The sequence below is a fragment of the Coenobita brevimanus genome, chromosome 47, assembly GCF_032717465.1.
Source record: "Coenobita brevimanus isolate Jiangsu-jjx chromosome 47, ASM3271746v2, whole genome shotgun sequence".
Classification (NCBI taxonomy): Eukaryota; Metazoa; Arthropoda; class Malacostraca; order Decapoda; family Coenobitidae; genus Coenobita; species Coenobita brevimanus.
Window position 1 is genome coordinate 3,805,272 of NC_137000.1, and position 16,874 is coordinate 3,822,145.

The following is a 16,874-nucleotide window of genomic DNA, read 5'->3' on the forward strand; positions in this document are numbered from 1 at the left end:
GTGGTCACCTGACTAACAGGGTCCCTCAGTGATCCACAGCCTATCACAGATCGAAAGTAAGAGTAGTGACCGTTAACTCAGGGCTATCTGTGCAGATCCTAATCTGTGTTTATATTACTTTCCTTGCACTGGGGATATCGAAAAATATACAAGACGGGTTGTCTTATAGACAAAAGGGGACTGAACAGTGCACAGTGTGGATGTACAGTGCACAGAGTGGATGTTTAGGGGTGGTGCAGCAGTCTTGCCTAGCGCTTTTTAGGTAGGTAGCAGTCAATCAGGCCCTATCTCTGTTCACTCCACTGAGACAAGGAACTCTCCCATGTGGGACAGGTATACAAGTTTCCTCCTAAAGCAGTGACCCCTTGTACATCAAAAAAAATTTCCATTGGTGGTCACTTGGCTAACAGGGACCCTCAGTGATCCACAGCCCATCACAGGTCGAAAGTAAGAGTAGTGACCGTTAACTCAGGGCTATCTGTGCAAAACCTAATCTGTGCTTACTGTATATTACATTATTTGCATTGAGTAAATAGAAAAATGTATAATGACGTGACACGACGCTATGTACGGGGATGTTTAGTTTACATGGTCTCTTGTAAACACAAGGGGACTGCACAGTGCACAGTGTGGATGTTTAGGGGTGGTGTGGCAGCCTTGCCTGGTGCTTTTAAGGTAGGCAGCAGTCAATCAGGCCCTAGTTCCTTTCACTCCACTGAGACAAGGAACTCTCCCATGTGGGACAATTACACAGGTTTCCTCCTGAAGCAGTGAACCCTGGTACATTAAAAAAACCGCATGGTGGTCACTTGGCTAGAGTGAAAGACGAGTAATGGAGGAGGAGGAGGAGGAAGAAAAGAAGAAGAAGAAGAAAAGAAGAAGAAGAAGAAGAAGAAAAAAAGAAGAAGAAGTAGGAGAAGGAGAAGGAGAAGAAGGAGAAGACAAAGGAGAAGAAGAAGAAGAAGAAGAAGAAGAAGAAGAAGAAGCAGAAGATGAAGAAGAAGAAGAAAAAAAAAGAAGAAAGATGAAAACGAAGAAAGAAGAAAAAAAGGAGGAGGAGGAGGAGGAGGAGAAGTAGGAGGAGGAAGAAAAGGAGGAGGAGGAAGAGAAGGAGGAGGAAGAGAAGGAGGAGGAGGAGGAGGAGGAGGAAGAGGAGGAGGAAGAGGAGGAGGATTACATAGGAATACATAGGATTACATATGAAAGCAAAACATCAACAGATCTTATGGTCCTCTCGAGGCTGCTTGTTACAAAGAAAACTATGACTACAAGATCTAACTCTACATGCTGAAGGGTAAGGAGAGTAAACCAAGAAGGCTCACCCCACCCTCCAAATCCTCCAGGAAAAAGTGAGAAAAACCACCATGCAGCATGGAAAGACTGACATGGAAATTTCATAGGAAATACTGGAAAGGAAGAGTTCAATTCTATAATACTTCGTCTATAAGCTACCCGATTGACTAACAGAAAGAGAAAGTAATCAAATAAACTAATAGTTACGGCATGACATTATAAACTGGTACATTGAGTTAATGGTAAGTCTGTGGACATAACGTGGAAACTACACACTGCACAGTGTGGATGTTTAGGGGTGGTGCGGCAGCCTTGCCTGGCGCTTTTAAGGAAGGCAGCAGTCAATCAGGCCCTAGTTCCATTCACTCCACTGAGACAAGGAACTCTCCCATGTGGGTCAAGTACACAAGTTTCCTCCTGAAGCAGTGACCCTTGGTACATTAAAAAAATCCCAATGGAGGTCACTTGACTAACAGGGACCCTCAATGATCCACAGCCCATCACAGGTCGAAAGCAGGATTAGGATTACATAGGAAAGCAAACAGCAGCAGATCTTATGGTCCTCTCGAGGCTGCTTGTTACAAAGAAAACTATGACTATAAGATCTAACTCTACATGCTGAAGGATAAGGAGAGTAAAGCAAGAAGGCTCCCCTCACCCCCAAACACTCCAGGAAAAAGTGAGAAAAACCACCATGCAGCGTGGAAAAGCTGACATGGAAATTTCATAGGAAATACTGGAAAGGAAGAGTTCAATTCTATAAGACTTTGTCTATAAGCTACCCGATTGAGTAACCTGAAAGAGAACAAATAAACTAATAGTTACGGCATGACATTATAAACCGGTACATTGAGTTAATGGGAAGTCTGAGGACATAACGTGGAAACTACACACTGCACAAGACGAGGAGGAGGAGGAGGAGGAGGAGGAATAAGAAGAAGAAGAAGAAGAAGAAGAAGAAGAAAAGGAAAAAGAAGAAGAAAAGGAAAAAGAAGAAGAAAAGGAAAAAGAGGAGGAGGAGGAGGACGACGACGAAGAAGAAGAAGAAGAAGAAGAACAACAACAACAACAACAACAACAACAAGAGTAATTCGAGAGAGAGGAGGATTAGAAGGAGGAGACGAAGACGAAGAATCTAACTAGCCCCTTAAGCTGGTATTCTAAATGGCTCTAGAGATTTCTCAACACCTCTTCCTTAGCGTTTGTTCTACACACTTTATCTCAGTATCCTCGTGCATGTTACTGAAACAAACTATGCAGATACAGAAATAGTGCGAATAACAGGCAGGAGAATATATGCTGAACTACAAAACTAAATCACTTATGAAGAGTTGCTACAGAGTCTTCTGTAATAATAAAACGATAGAAAACTGGCGAGAGAATAAAATACAGAAAATAAATCGCTGAGAAAGATGTGCTAAGAAACCTCCTATGCTACCTACACTCAAGCCCTTATCCTTACCCTGTGGCGGCGAAGTTGACCCAGAGCTGCGTCATGATGGCCCTAACCCTGAGGTCGTCGGGGCGGGTGAGGGGGAAGCGGGAGTAGTAAGGCCCACCGGAGAACAGGTACAGTAGGTCGTCTGCGTGAGTCACCCCTGCAAGGAAATTACACCAACTGAACACACAGCAAGCAATAACAAATTATGAGAGAAAAAAAAAGTGGAGCAAACTACAAACTAAAGTAACTGAGTATAGAGCACGCAGAAATACAACTAGGTATAGGGCAAACAAACAATAATGATTATATATCAGGTAATGCAGACTAGAGTAATTGGATATAGAGAATATAAACTACTATAGCTGTATAAGATTTAAAAAAAATTGTAGTAACAGAGTACAGAGCAAATACTAACAAATCACCGTAACTAAGTATAGGGTAAACAAACTATGGTAACTAAGTATAGGCCAAATAACCTAACCAAGTATACTTCACAGTGAGTATTCTGAGTGTAATAAATTATACTGAGTAAAAGGAAAACAAAACATAGTAAATGAGGACGGGCGAACAAACTGAAGCACATATGTAGGGCAAAAAATCTGTTGCTACATTAAACCGTTCCAGTTCGAAAAGTTTCCCCGAAGTTGGGGGGTGGGGGGGAAGCAGTCTGAAGATGGCATGAATGAAATCTGAAGTACATCTGACTGAAACTGTTAAATAAAAAGAAAACAGACTCACAGTCCTTGCCAACAGTGGGCTTCAACAGGTCTGCAACAGAATGCTGACCCCTGTACGTGAACTCAAAAGCATACACCTTCCTGTTCGTGTTTCGTGCGTGGAGCTGGGCTGTGAGGTCGTTTGGAACACCGTAGGTGTAGTCAGTGAACAGCTGTGGGAGTAGACGTGACGGCAGTGAGAAGTCCTTCTTTAAACAGCTGAGAGAATCTGAGACGCGGGTAGCAGTATGCAATTAATGAGCAGGAGGAGATTATATAAAGTAAAAACTGATAAAAGGAGAGGAAGAAGTGCTTAGATTCTGAGAAATACGAATGCCGGGAAGGTGGGAAAAAGGTGCGTAAATTGTCAGAAATACGAATGCTTGGAAGGTAAGAAGAGGCTTGGAAGGTAAACTGAATTCATAGACAACGCGACATCTAGGACGAGTGTAGGATCCCCGTTAATATTTCCTTTGTAATACTTGGATGAAAAACTAAGATCACAATCCATTACTGTTATCTGGCTTTGAAACTGCTTAAAGGCTTTGCTAATCTCAGGCGCTAAAGAGGAGCCCACAAGTTTCGGCGCTGTGCAGTTGGATAAAGCAGCTGCGGGGTCCACTCGTGAGTCAAACTTCCCTATATTTTCTTGGTGATGTGCTGTCTACCACAGGGAGGCGCCGGACGCTACACAACGTATGTATTGTGCTGTACCTGTAGGACGGCCCCAAGGAAACAGTTGCTTGTCTGTGGTCGAGGGGTCTGCTTGGTCAGGCAGACCGAGGTTAAGCACAACATCAGGAACAACAACAACTGACGACAGCAATGTATTGTACAGATAATATATTATGACAGATTAGAATGCGAGATAATGAGAGTGAGAAGTGCAAAGATGTATAAGTAGATTTTTCAAAATAACAAGTATGTGAAGCAAGACATAAAAAAATGATTGGATTGGAATGAGAATATAGCGAGTACCATATGAAATGCCCTTTTATAAAAACGAGATCATGGGTGGGACGCTGGCAAAAATTTCCCCTCCTGAGAGAGGGAAAATCATAATAGAGAGGAAGAGATCTAGTGAAGAGAGTAGTATTACAGTTAGCGTATTTTAAGTTATAACTGAAACATATTTGGCCTTTCCTGAGTTGGAAACTATTAGGCATAATTTTTTCTTTAAGTCATATCTTGCTTGTAACAAATGAGAACGTGCCGACGAATAATATCAAATTTTGCCTTATTTCACTACCTGCGTTACTTCTTCGCTGTTCGTCTCGTCCACTTTCACTCCACCAAGATAGTGGTTGAAGATCGCTGTGGCAATGGCAAGGTTGGTGGAGGCGTTGATGGCAGAATTGGTGGTGCCAGAGTTGGTTTTGTTGGTAGAATTGGTAGTGGTAGAATCGGCTGTATTGGCAGAGTTGGTGGTGGTAGAGTTGGCTATGGTGGCAGGATTCATGTAATCCAGCAGGAGACTGAGGGGGCCGATCTCCTCGAAATTATTAACCAGTTCTGCTCTCATCTCTTCATTATTATACAACACTGTTGAATGAGGATAAGAAGACTAGACACTTATTAACCCCTTAAATCCCACGAAATATTTTTCATTCTTTTCTCGCTATTTCAAGACAGTTTTGTTCAGCTTTGTAGAGATTTCAAACAGGGGAGACTAAAAGCTTCATTCACTTGTCTCTTCAAAACAAAAGATCTCTCCAAAGATTAATGTAATTGACTGAAGGTAGCAAGAATAAAGCAATGGAACATCACCGTACTGAAGGAAATAAACAGACAGGACAGCTTCTCTCATTACTTTGCGTGTTACTCGCCAAGACAGAGAGAGAGAGAGAGAGAATGTTATATTATCCTGTACTATTATAGCCATTGTCTGACGAGTTAATGCCGCTTATGGGAGTATTTTGATAGTATAGTGGTAGAACCACATTCAACCTAAATTCTCTCTAAGAATCATCATCATATTAATCATCGTCATCATCTTTATCCTCCTCCTCCTCATCTTTATCATCATCATCATCATTTTCATCATTTTAGTCATCATCATCATCATCATTATTATCATCATAATCATCATCATACTACTATCCATTTCAGACCCTATGAGGCATCGTTTTTCGCAGATATGTTCTAAACAAACAGTTGGATCAATATGACATTTTGGCACAGCTTGTTTGACACCGTCCCCTAATTTATGGCACTACAGTGCATTGCCAAGTACGTTTCATTATGGAGTTTACTCTTGGCCTTGAAGGCGAAGCTGGCAAGAGCCGAGTAGGCATTCGGACAGGGGAAGGTTTTAAGTGACGTAGTTGCGACGTTTATCACTCCACCACCTCCCCCTCCACTCCCGTCGTCCCTTCCTTGCCTTCCTCCTACCCCGTATCCCCGCCTTCCTCCTCGCGCTCCCATCCTCCTCCTATCCTCTCTCTCTCTCTCTCTCTCTCTCTCTCTCTCTCTCTCTCTCTCTCTCTCTCTCTCTCTCTCTCTCACTGCGTTGTACAGTCGCGAGCTAATGGGACAGAGACACGAGCACACACACCTTGGGGTCGCTTCTACCCGTCGAAATATGCGGGGGGGGGGGTGAGAGAGAGAGGAAGGGAGGGGGGAGGTTGTGGAAGGGTCGATGGAGGGAGGAAGTGCTACAGGTCAGGCTAGAAGCCAAACTTTCTGCAACAAAAGCGGTGTGGGCAGGTGCGGTACGACGAGCCAGAGCCTTCGAAGACGAGTATTGGTCTTCTGACAACATACATGAAGGTGTGGACCCCGTCTGCATCACCATCGACAGCGATGACGAGGATGAGCTGTATCTCGAGAGTGATGAAGATTAAAATATAATATATGCTCGTTTACTTGCATTATTACTCCACCCATCATATATCTGCCTTCTATCTTTGTCCACAATGACTTTTTAACACATGTCTACAAGAACGCTGATCGTATGACACTGTCTTCCTAAAGTCAGAAGTAATTTATTTATGTACTTCTCATTTGAATTTCGTTTTACGTTCTTACTCTGCTCTTGAATCCTCGCTCCATTTCCAACCGTACTCCTTTCCGACTCCTACCCAATTTCCTATAATTGATGAAGCCTCAGCTACCTCATCCAATTATACACACAACGTAGCCTGTGGGAAAGAGGGTCGTATACAACCTTCAATGATTATATAATTACCCAACAAACCTCATATAGCACTTATGCAACAGCCAATTACACTGGAATAGCAATCACTATCGATTGCAGAAAAAAAAAAAAAAAAACTACCATACGTAGCATATACTTTCGTATTATCTGCCATTATAGACAAGTAACATGTGCATGGCTTCATGTCTCATGTACAACGCAGTGAGAGAGAGAGAGAGAGAGAGAGAGAGAGAGAGAGAGAGAGAGAGAGAGAGAGAGAGAGACAGACAGACAGACAGACAGACAGACAGAGACAGAGAGAGAGAGAGAGAGAGAAGAAAGGATAGAAGGAGGATGGGAGCCCGAGAGGGAAGCCGGGGATACGGGGTAGGAGGAAGGCAAGGAGGGAGGGAGGGGAAGACGGGAGTGGAAGGAGAGGTGGTGGAGTGATACACGTCACAACTACGTCACGTAAAACCTTCCCCTGTCCGAATGTCTACTCGGCTCTTGCCAGCTTCTCCATCAAAGCCAAGAGTAAACTCATTAATGAAACATACTTGGCAATGCACTGTAGTGCCATAAATTAGGGGACGGTGTCAAACAAGCTGTGCCAAAATGTCATATTGATCCAACAGTTTGTTTAGAACATATCTGCGAAAAACGATGCCTCAGAGGGTCTGAAATGGATAGTAGTATTCCTATGCCCCGTCCCCTCACGTTAACATGATAATAAACAAATAAATATAAGGGTCAAAACCAATAAATGAAGTTTGCTGTCACAAATGTGAGAGTAAGCGATTGATTGGCAATGAGCGAGAGATCAAACATGGAAAAACGAGGAACCAATAATGAGTAAATGAGGAATCAGTTATAAATGAGGGACTAACCATGAGTAAATGAAGCAGCAGTCATCAGTGAGGCAGGAACCAATTATCGCTAAGAAAGGGTCCCGCTACTGTACTGGTAAATAAGGAAACAACAAATGAGGGAAAGCAAGTGAGAGACCAACAATGAGTATGTGAGAGATCAACCATGAGTAAATGAGGAACCAGCGATGAGTAAGTGAAGAACCAACCATGAGTAAGTGAAGAAACAACCGTGAGTAAGTGAAGAAACAACCATGAGTAAGGGAAGAACCAAACATGAGTTAGTGACGAGCCAACCATGAGTAAGAAACCAACGATGAGTAAGTGAAGAACCAACCATGATTGAGGAACCACCTATGATAAAGTGAGGAACCAACCATGAGTGAGGAACCAACCATGAGTTAGTGAAGAACCAACCATGAGTGACAAACCAACCGTGAGTAAGTGAAGAACCAACCATGAATAAGTGAGTAACCAGCCATGAGTGAGAAACGAGCCATGAGTAAGTGAGAAACGAACCATAAGTAAGTGAGAAACAAACCAAGAGTAAATGAGAAACAAACCAAGAGTAAATGAGAGGCCAACCATGATTAAGTGAGGAACCAACCTTGAGTAAGTGAAGAACCAACCATGAATAAGTGGAGAACCACCAATGAATAAGTGCAGAAACAACCATGAATAAGTGAAGAACCAACCGTGAGTAAGGATTGCCCCCTCATGAGTAGTGATCCCCGTCATGAGGTCCACGCTGTTGTGTCTGGCGTCACGCAGCATCAAGTGAGGGGCGGCGGGAAGAACGTCTCCATCGATGCGGGGCCCCAGAAGAATTGGAAGTACGAACCATCTCTGCAAGTAAAGTTAACGGTAAACGCTCTCCTCGACATGATGCATTTTTTTTTCAATTCATTCAGTGAACAAAGCTCAAAACTATCAGTGAATAAAGCTCAAAATAACAAGTAAACTTCTAAATTCATCATCATCACCATCATCATCATAATTCTGTTCTCCGCCTAAAGCTGGGGTTTGGTAGGATCCAGAAACAAGGGATAAGAAAGTACAAAGTGGGAGAACTATGAATAGCATGCCCAAGGAAACGGGTGGCACAATCATTCATACGTAATTATACTCCTTGAATTCAAACCATTCAATAAAAACTTAACGATGACTACTAAAACGCTCAGAATATTCAGTATCAACATAATTTTTAGCAAAGACGAGAGCTAGGACATTCTACAGACAATCTCTGACCTGGGTCGAGTGGGAGGTATCAAAGTACTATACCATTAAGAAGTTCAAAACAACAATAACAAGTTTAGAAAAGATAGTAAAAAGGTCAGCATGTCAAATAATAACCTTACCAAAACCATTATAAAGATTTAAAAATTAGTACCGGCATAACTAGCGGTGACGAGGACCAGGATGTTAGCTGGGGAGTTATGCTAATGTACTTTAAGCAGGGTTTTTTTGTATCATGAGGAAAAAAGTTTGAAATAACTAATAAAAAACTCAGCCTAATTATTAATAGGGACGATAGCCTTAGTGTGACCCGGTTCCTTATGCACTGACCCAGGTGTTGATTTACGGCACCAAAAAGCTCATAGTACTCAGTTCGAAAAAACAAATAAAGCAGAAAACTTTACAATAAATTAGCATGAAACATAAATTATTCTGTTAAAACTCCCAAACAGTTAAGAGATATCAGAAAATCATCAGAGGCTAAGACAAAGAGTACCAACATAATATTCAGCAGGAAGGATAGCCAGTTCCTGAACCGGGGCCTCCTGCAGACACTCTATGATTCTTGTCGAGTCTGTGGTGTTGGGGCAGGCCAGGGCACGGGCAGACTCCAGCGCCACCTCCCTGTGTCTCGCGCCCAGGGCAAAGGAACTCAGGGCCGTCCCGGAATGCAGAATGGCTCGCGAGAAGAGTCCTGAAACGGATTTATAACCATAGCTCAAAGACGTTGTTTTTTATTCGTGCTTACTACTTCCAGAAGACTTTTTTCATCTTAGATTACAATCCCCTCAGAATCTGATTTCTCTAAACTGATTAAAATCACCTGAAATAGCAAGAATAAGAGTATATCTATCTATCTATAGCCAGATGGCTCAATCCTGGAAAGGGTGGCCACAAATGAATGGCCTCCATATTACCCTGGCCTCCTTCATCCACCTGACCTCTCTCTAATTCACAGTTCCCACCTGCATATGGATCTCCACTCCGTTCAAAATACGTAATCGAACTGAAAATCCTAATAATATTTCCACAAATCTGCAAACCTGCTGATTTGGGTGAGAAAACGTGAAAGTGCGTGGATGAGGCCCCAGAACTTTCACCAAAGAGCGTGACGCGGGTGGGGTCGCCGCCGAAGCGAGGTATGTTGTTTTGCACCCACCTCAGTGCTAGGGTCTGGTCCTTCAGCCCCACGTTACCTGGGGCGGCTGCGTCTTCAGTGGACAGGAACCCTGGGAGTGAAAATAATGTTAACAGACAAAACCGATACCCTTTCGAGATGTATGACGTCAGTGCTTGGCGTCAGTTGTCTTATCTGTTTGCAAGCGTGGGCAACCTCCGGCCCGCGGGCCAGATCCGGCCCACGAAGGTCTAGCGTCCGGCCCACCAATCTGCTCAGCCTGAACATAGCAATTCGGCCCGTGAAACCCCAGCCAAAACAAATTAAATTCTGACAAATAGCTTTTGCCAGCTGCATGCCAGCAGATGATACTTGGCAAATCGGCGCTCCCCTCACTCCATGCGATACAGTCTTTCCGCCATCTTGCCAGACGCCAGTCACGCCAGCGTCTGTAGGACTTCCGCATTGAAAGGAGGTATGTGTCACTCATAAGGTGGGTACACACTTGTTGCATATCCATGTATATTCTAGTCACATTTGTGTTCTCATTTGTCACTCCAGCCCGCGGGTCACTCTGGAAAGTCTCATCTGGTCCTTGGTCTGAAAAGGTTACCCGCCCCTTGTGTATAGGTATTGTCTATCTGTAACCAGAAGCATAAATCCCTAAAAGGGTGATCACAAACAAATCACCTCAGTGTTACCCTGTTCCCCACCATCAAGCTGCCCTCTCTCTAGGTCACTTCTCCCTCTTTCATATACCTCTCCTCTCCATCCCTCCATCTCATTTCGGTATATTGCTCTGCATACCGCCAAACGGTTCTGTACAGCGGAAGAGAAACTTCTTCCTATCCCTGCTTTAAGAAAGTATGGTTGTGCCCTAAACATATATATATAACGTGGTCTCATTTCATCATCCTCATTATCATCCTAACTCCATTTCATCATTAATATATTCATTATCATTATCATGCTAAGCTCACTATGTCATCGTAATTCTGTTTCATCATCATCATCATCATCATCATCTTTTTTATTTTATCATTGTTACAAACGGCGGTAGGTGGGGGCACCCGCCATGTCCTTACTACATGTGGTGCTGTCTTCAGGTGACTGAAATGAATAGCAAACCAAATAATTTTCTTCAATCTACGATCCATTTACTACGCTGGGTGGTAACCATCGAATCAAATGACGCCTAATGGTCTCATGGAATAAAACACTGTAAACGGACGATACCCGCAAGTGTTTACATACGAAGGGTGGTAGCCATTTGTTGCTTATATAATACCACCTAGAGGCGAGTGTGGCTGGTCATCCTTGTCTTCAGTATCAAGACTGGTTTAGACAAGCCAGACTCCATACGCTCCTGATGGAGCAGAAAAGGATTGGATGATGGATGGATAGTTACAAATGGACGATTTCATTCAGCTTAGGAAGAATCTCTCGTGAAGAAAGGGTTAATGGCGATCATCCTTAATCCTTCACTGCACGAAGTCTCTCCTCAAATGAATAAAATCGTCAGGTATAACAATAATAGAAATTAAAAGACGCAATCCTATTATAGTGGTTACTCATAACAGTATTATCTGTAAAGTATATTTTAAGTTTCTGGTGCATCGCTTATCTCGGTATTATCAATCTCACAGTTCAGTTGCCAAAATAACTTGATTATTATTACCTTCTCCCTTTTTAGCAATCCATTTTCCTCTTTCGATTAACCTTTCTGTGTAAAAGGTTACACAGTTGTAGCAGGCACAAGTTGTAGCAGGCACAACAAACCTCGCCTGACAGCAATTATTTTATTGCTATTAAAAACTGAATCGGAACTGCCATTTAGTTTCAGTAAATATTTCATGTCTAAGGTTATGGCGCAAATGAAATGGAACTTGTTATCTGTCAATAATAATTATTTGTGAAATATGCTATGATGAGCTCCAGTGTTGATAATAGTAAATATCTCCCTAACTTCAGCTTCTACTAACCCAGTGAAAATCACTGACCTTGCGTTTCACTTTTCAGTCTAGAAAATATTTTTATATACTTATAATAAAGTCGTTCAATTACATTATGCGTAGAGTTATAGCCTACTTATAGCCCATGTGAGGCTTCCTGTATCTTGATAATAGTAAATATCTCTATCTTCAGCCAGTTTCGAGTTATAGCTCCCAGAATATCCGTGACCTTGAGTTTCAGCTTTCAAGGTCACTTAAGGTCAAAGGTCAGGGTACCAATTAAAAACCCATGTGGGACGTACAATATGTTGATGATAGTAAATTTATCTTTATCTTCAACCGGTTTCAAGTTATATCCCCCTGAATATCCGCGACCTTGAGTTTGACCTTTCACGGTCACTCACAGCAAAGGTCTTGGTGCCAAATGAAAGCCCATATGGGAGTTCCTGCATGTCGATAACAATAAATATTTCTATTTTCAACCAGTTTCAAGTTATAGCCCTCCGAAAATCCGTGACCTTATTTTGACCTTTCAAGGTCACTCAGTTAATTACAAAATTTAATCTCTTCCTTTCGACTGGTGCCGAAATTTCTTGAAAATTTCATGTAATATCATTCAGGCGTTTTTTCGTCATGTTGCTAACAAACTAAGAAACAAACAAACAAACAAACAAAAGACCAAAAATAATACCTCTCCGGATTCCGTTCTGGGTGAGGAAATCAAGGAGAGAGAGAGAGAGACTAAAAAACTTTTAGCTACTTCTAGAAGACACTTCATATCTGTCAAGAGAACAAAAACCATAAAATCTCTCATTGTTACGATTTCTGAAATACGTAAATGCACGAACGACAGCAAAAGTGTATAGTGACTGACCCAAAGTGCCAATTCTGAACTGCGGAACTACAAGGACGACTGGGTGGTTCAGGAAAACGTATGGAGGGAACATGCTTGCGGAACCTCCCACGTACCCGCCGCCATGGAGGTACACAAGCACAGGCATCTTTCCTCTGTGCACCTGTTGGGATGATTAGATGGGGTTAGACGAGAGTTAGATGGTGTCAGACAGTGCTAAATGAGATGGTAGAGGAAGACATGTGAGGGGAAGATGCTAGCGGAATCTGCCACAGACCCACCACCATGAAGGAGCACAAGCACATGCATCTTTCCCTTGTATATTTGCTGGGATGGGGACATGGTTAGATGGGGTTAGACGTGGTGTAAATGGAACTAAATGGTGTTATATGAGTTGGATGAGGAGGATATGTGGGGGGAACATATCAGCGGAACCTCCCACATACCCACAGCCATGCCGGAACATTAGCACTGGCATATCTCTGTGTACCTGTTGGTGGTGCTGGAGTGACACAATTTCACGTGGTAGTACTGATATAACCTTGTGGTCGCACTGCCCGTTTATACTAGTTTCTCATTCTCTCGCTGTTCCCAACAAGGAGATTGGTGTGCTGCAGGAGAAGGGCAACTTCACCCTACAGTATACTGAATTCACTTTCCAGATGAAGCTGGGACTACATTTGGACACCTGTTGGGATGAGGGCATAGTTAGAGTGGTACATTTAACTCCTTGGCCTTATCTACCTATTCTCTCGTTATTCCAGTGATACCATTCTAACTAACAGTTTCCACCACTGTCTTTATTGCTATCACTTTACCTAGGCATCTAGATGTGCAGTTAACCCCATCAATCCGATGACGTATCTCCTAAAAAAAATTTCTTCTTGCAGACGATTTTATTAAACTTACAATGGTTGTATATAGCAAAGGAGGTAAATAATGGCTATATGTAACCCATCCAATACGAAAACTCTCTCCAAAGTTTAATATAAGTCTCTGAAACCAGCTAGAATATAATTATTAACACGTCATCGGACTGAAGACTAAATTAACTATACGGCCGAGTTCACTATATATTCCGTCTGATAATTCACGTGCCGTTGTGCTTTCTCTTCCTTTGTTTCTACATCCTAATATAATTTTAACTATTTCACTCAGATGCCGAATTATTTAGTTAGATTCTTGATAGCCTAAGCCTATTGCCACATTATTTACAATTTTATTTTTTTTGCCAAGAGGAAACTTTTCAAACTTTTCAAACTATATTAGCCCAATTACTAACTGAAATAACTAAAAATCATCTAAAGTTGCAAAGTATCGTAGTACTGTGATAAGAGTAAACTACTGTACTCTTTTCACCTTAACTTGGCCCAGATTTTCGTCCATTTGAAGCATATATCATGTAGCCCAGTGGCAGAAGAAAACAATACTGTGTCCATATCCTTTCCTTAGCACTTCCTCGTGATTTGCACCATATTTTGGTGTTCATTTACTGATACCTTCCTACATGAAAAATGGAGCGACGGCAATTGTAGGCCAAGTTAAAGTGAAATAACTTATTCTGCCTTGAAGCATACTATGGGAATCGAGTTGGGCTGATGGTGAACATGGTAATTCATGTCCCTTCCCAACAGCTTCGACTAAATTGACACCTATCCATCTTGAGTGCTGAACTGTTACAGGAGATAAACGTAAGAAGTCACAAGGACGTGCTGTGGATAGGACATAGAGCTCTAACCTTATCGTATTCTGCCACTAAACTATGTGATATTCGCCGACAAAAAATTACGAAAATCTCCCAAGGATAAGGTAAAAGAACTAGTATCCCCTCCTGACACCACCGCAGTTGATTTTGGATTATATATGAATAATTACCCAGGTTCTTGTAACTGTAAATGTGCAAACATCTCTCGAGGGCTAGTAAATATTATCGTTATTATTATTATTATTATTATTATTATTATCATCATCATTATTATTATTATTATTATTATTATTATTATTATTATTATTATTGTTATTATTATTATTATTATTATTATAATTATTATAATTATTATTACTACTACTACTACTACTACTACTACTACCTTTGGAGTGAAGACATTGAGGTAGAGACAGTCCTCATTGCCCGACACGTCCTCCACGTCGAGCTTATCTTTGGTCTTGGCCAAGAAGAAAGGTATTTGGATACAGGAATCAGGCTGCCAGCTCCCGTCCCTCACACCCACCCACGGTCTGGCTTCTTTTGGGTCCTGGAAGAGAATGAGTATGAAGAGTATGCAAGGACAACTATAAAAAACAGCGATAAGGAAACGAAAGTGAATGAGATGAGAAAGAAGAAATATAAGAGAATAAAGAAACGAGGAGGGGTGGGAGTAGTAATAGCAACCCCATTCTCATTTGGACGTGAATCCAGTGGACGGCAGGTTGAAGCTGCCTTTCTTCTGCAGTCCATCATCCTCCTTTTGGAGGTTAAGGAGGAAAGTGAGGAACGTTTGTACAACCCCGCAGCCCCACCACCCGGCAATATCGGCGCCACCACCTAAAGGCATCTCTCTCTAACGCCAAACGAAGATGAACAGCTTCATATGGGAATCCGACAAAGACAAAGTATGAAAAAACTATAAAATTGAAAGAGACAAGAAATAGTCTGACGAAGGAAGCAAGGTACTGCAACAACCGTAATCCTCTCACCCACCTGAAAGCGCAACCTTCCCAAGGGCGGCTCAGCGTAAGGGATACCGTAAAAGGAGAAGAAGCGGACACCCATCTCCGAGTATTCTCTCACGCCCCTCACCACACCCTGCCTCGTCACTACCAATGGGGCGTCTTTTCTTGCTTCTACTTGTGGGTTGTGAAAACTGGTGGCGAGAGCCAGGCCAACCATCACCACTATCACCGCTACTGCCATTACGAGCCTGAAGAAGAGATTTTTTTTTTTTTTTCTTAAAATTGATGTAACTGTTCAAGGATTTTGATATCCAGATCGATAGATTAAAAGGGAACGAAAGCCAGACAGATAGATAAATAGATTAACATGTAAAGAGATACAGAGACAGTTATGGACAGAGATCGACAGACAGACACACCGACAGGCAGATCCAATATAAAACAGTTGCTAGTCGTGGATAGAGCGATGATGATATGCTTTTTTGATATCTTTAACACACATAATTCACTGAAAAACAGACAGACAAACACACACACACACACACACACACACACACACACACACACACACACAAAGCAACTGTTATGTGAGATAAAAGAAAATTCAATAATATTACACTTCACAACCATGTATAAACTGAGGAACACATTAAGTAGTTATGAGGGTGAGACACTCTTAATTCGAACCATAACAGCAATTAGAAAGCGCCATATAATACCACAGCAAAGTTACAAAAAGTCTGGAACACCAACAAAATGCTTACGTTCCCCGATTCACACGAAGAGGAAACTATCTAAGCAAAGAATAATAATTTTATGCAAAGAAAAGAAACATAGAAGAGAGATAAAGAATGATAAACCTAAGTAATCAGTTACAAACTATCTAAATGCAAGGAAATACCTATATACCAACCTTTATCTATTTTTTTACACGCACTTGTTTAACAAGAATTTAGCGTAATGTACAAGCTCACTAATATCAACAGTACATTCCTGTTTGTAAAAAATAAAAACATCCATTAACTTGATAGCACTTCTTATTCTTTCTTAGTCATCTACTTTTCCTTCTGACCTTTCAAAACCTTCTATTATCCACGCCTCCAATCAGGCAACAGACTTCTTAGAACATATTTGTTTTTCCCTGTTTAAATTACTAAATGTATTTTAAAAAAAACGGTGATCCTTAGCAACATCCCGTCCATGTACCAAGGTTACCTGTACTTACCAAGGTGAGATGGAGATGCGATCAGGGACGAGGGGACGAGAGTTGGAGGAAGCGGCAGTGTCTTTCCTCCCAGTCACCTCCCTTTTCCGCGTTAATTCTTCCCATTTTGTCTCCATGGCTGCAAGGGGATTAGGCTTAAATTTCTCTCCTGTATATGCATTTTTGGAACTTTATGTAGGCCCTCTTGATCTTAATCACGAAAAAAAAAAAAATCCATGCAGTTACCTTTGCATTCGCTGTGGAGGCAAAACGTGTATATTTTATTCTGCTTTACTCCTGTTGATTTTATTCAGTAGAAATAATTTTTACATGGTTAAAAGATTTAATTTATGCGGAGAGAGAGAGAGAGGAAGAGAGAGAGAGAGA

General features: G+C 41.8%; 2 protein-coding genes across 2 annotated transcripts in view; both read right to left on the reverse strand.

Moving 5' to 3' along the window:
- LOC145398915 (carboxylic ester hydrolase-like) overlaps nt 1-16,874 on the reverse strand; it is a 45,452-nt gene that overhangs the window by 2,321 nt on the left and 26,257 nt on the right. Inside the window, exon 9 of the mRNA XM_080271642.1 lies at nt 2,756-2,891. Within this exon, the coding sequence (XP_080127768.1) occupies nt 2,756-2,891 (136 nt within the window). The remainder of the gene's footprint in view (nt 1-2,755; nt 2,892-16,874) is intronic.
- LOC145398958 (carboxylic ester hydrolase-like) lies at nt 3,045-15,524 on the reverse strand. The gene is made up of 9 exons (XM_080271692.1): nt 15,312-15,524; nt 14,701-14,865; nt 12,632-12,773; nt 9,732-9,917; nt 9,189-9,382; nt 8,148-8,298; nt 4,700-4,992; nt 3,473-3,623; nt 3,045-3,058 (listed from the first exon to the last, which is right to left on the reverse strand). The coding sequence occupies exons 1-9, from the start codon at nt 15,522-15,524 to the stop codon at nt 3,045-3,047; spliced, it is 1,509 nt and encodes a 502-aa protein (XP_080127818.1).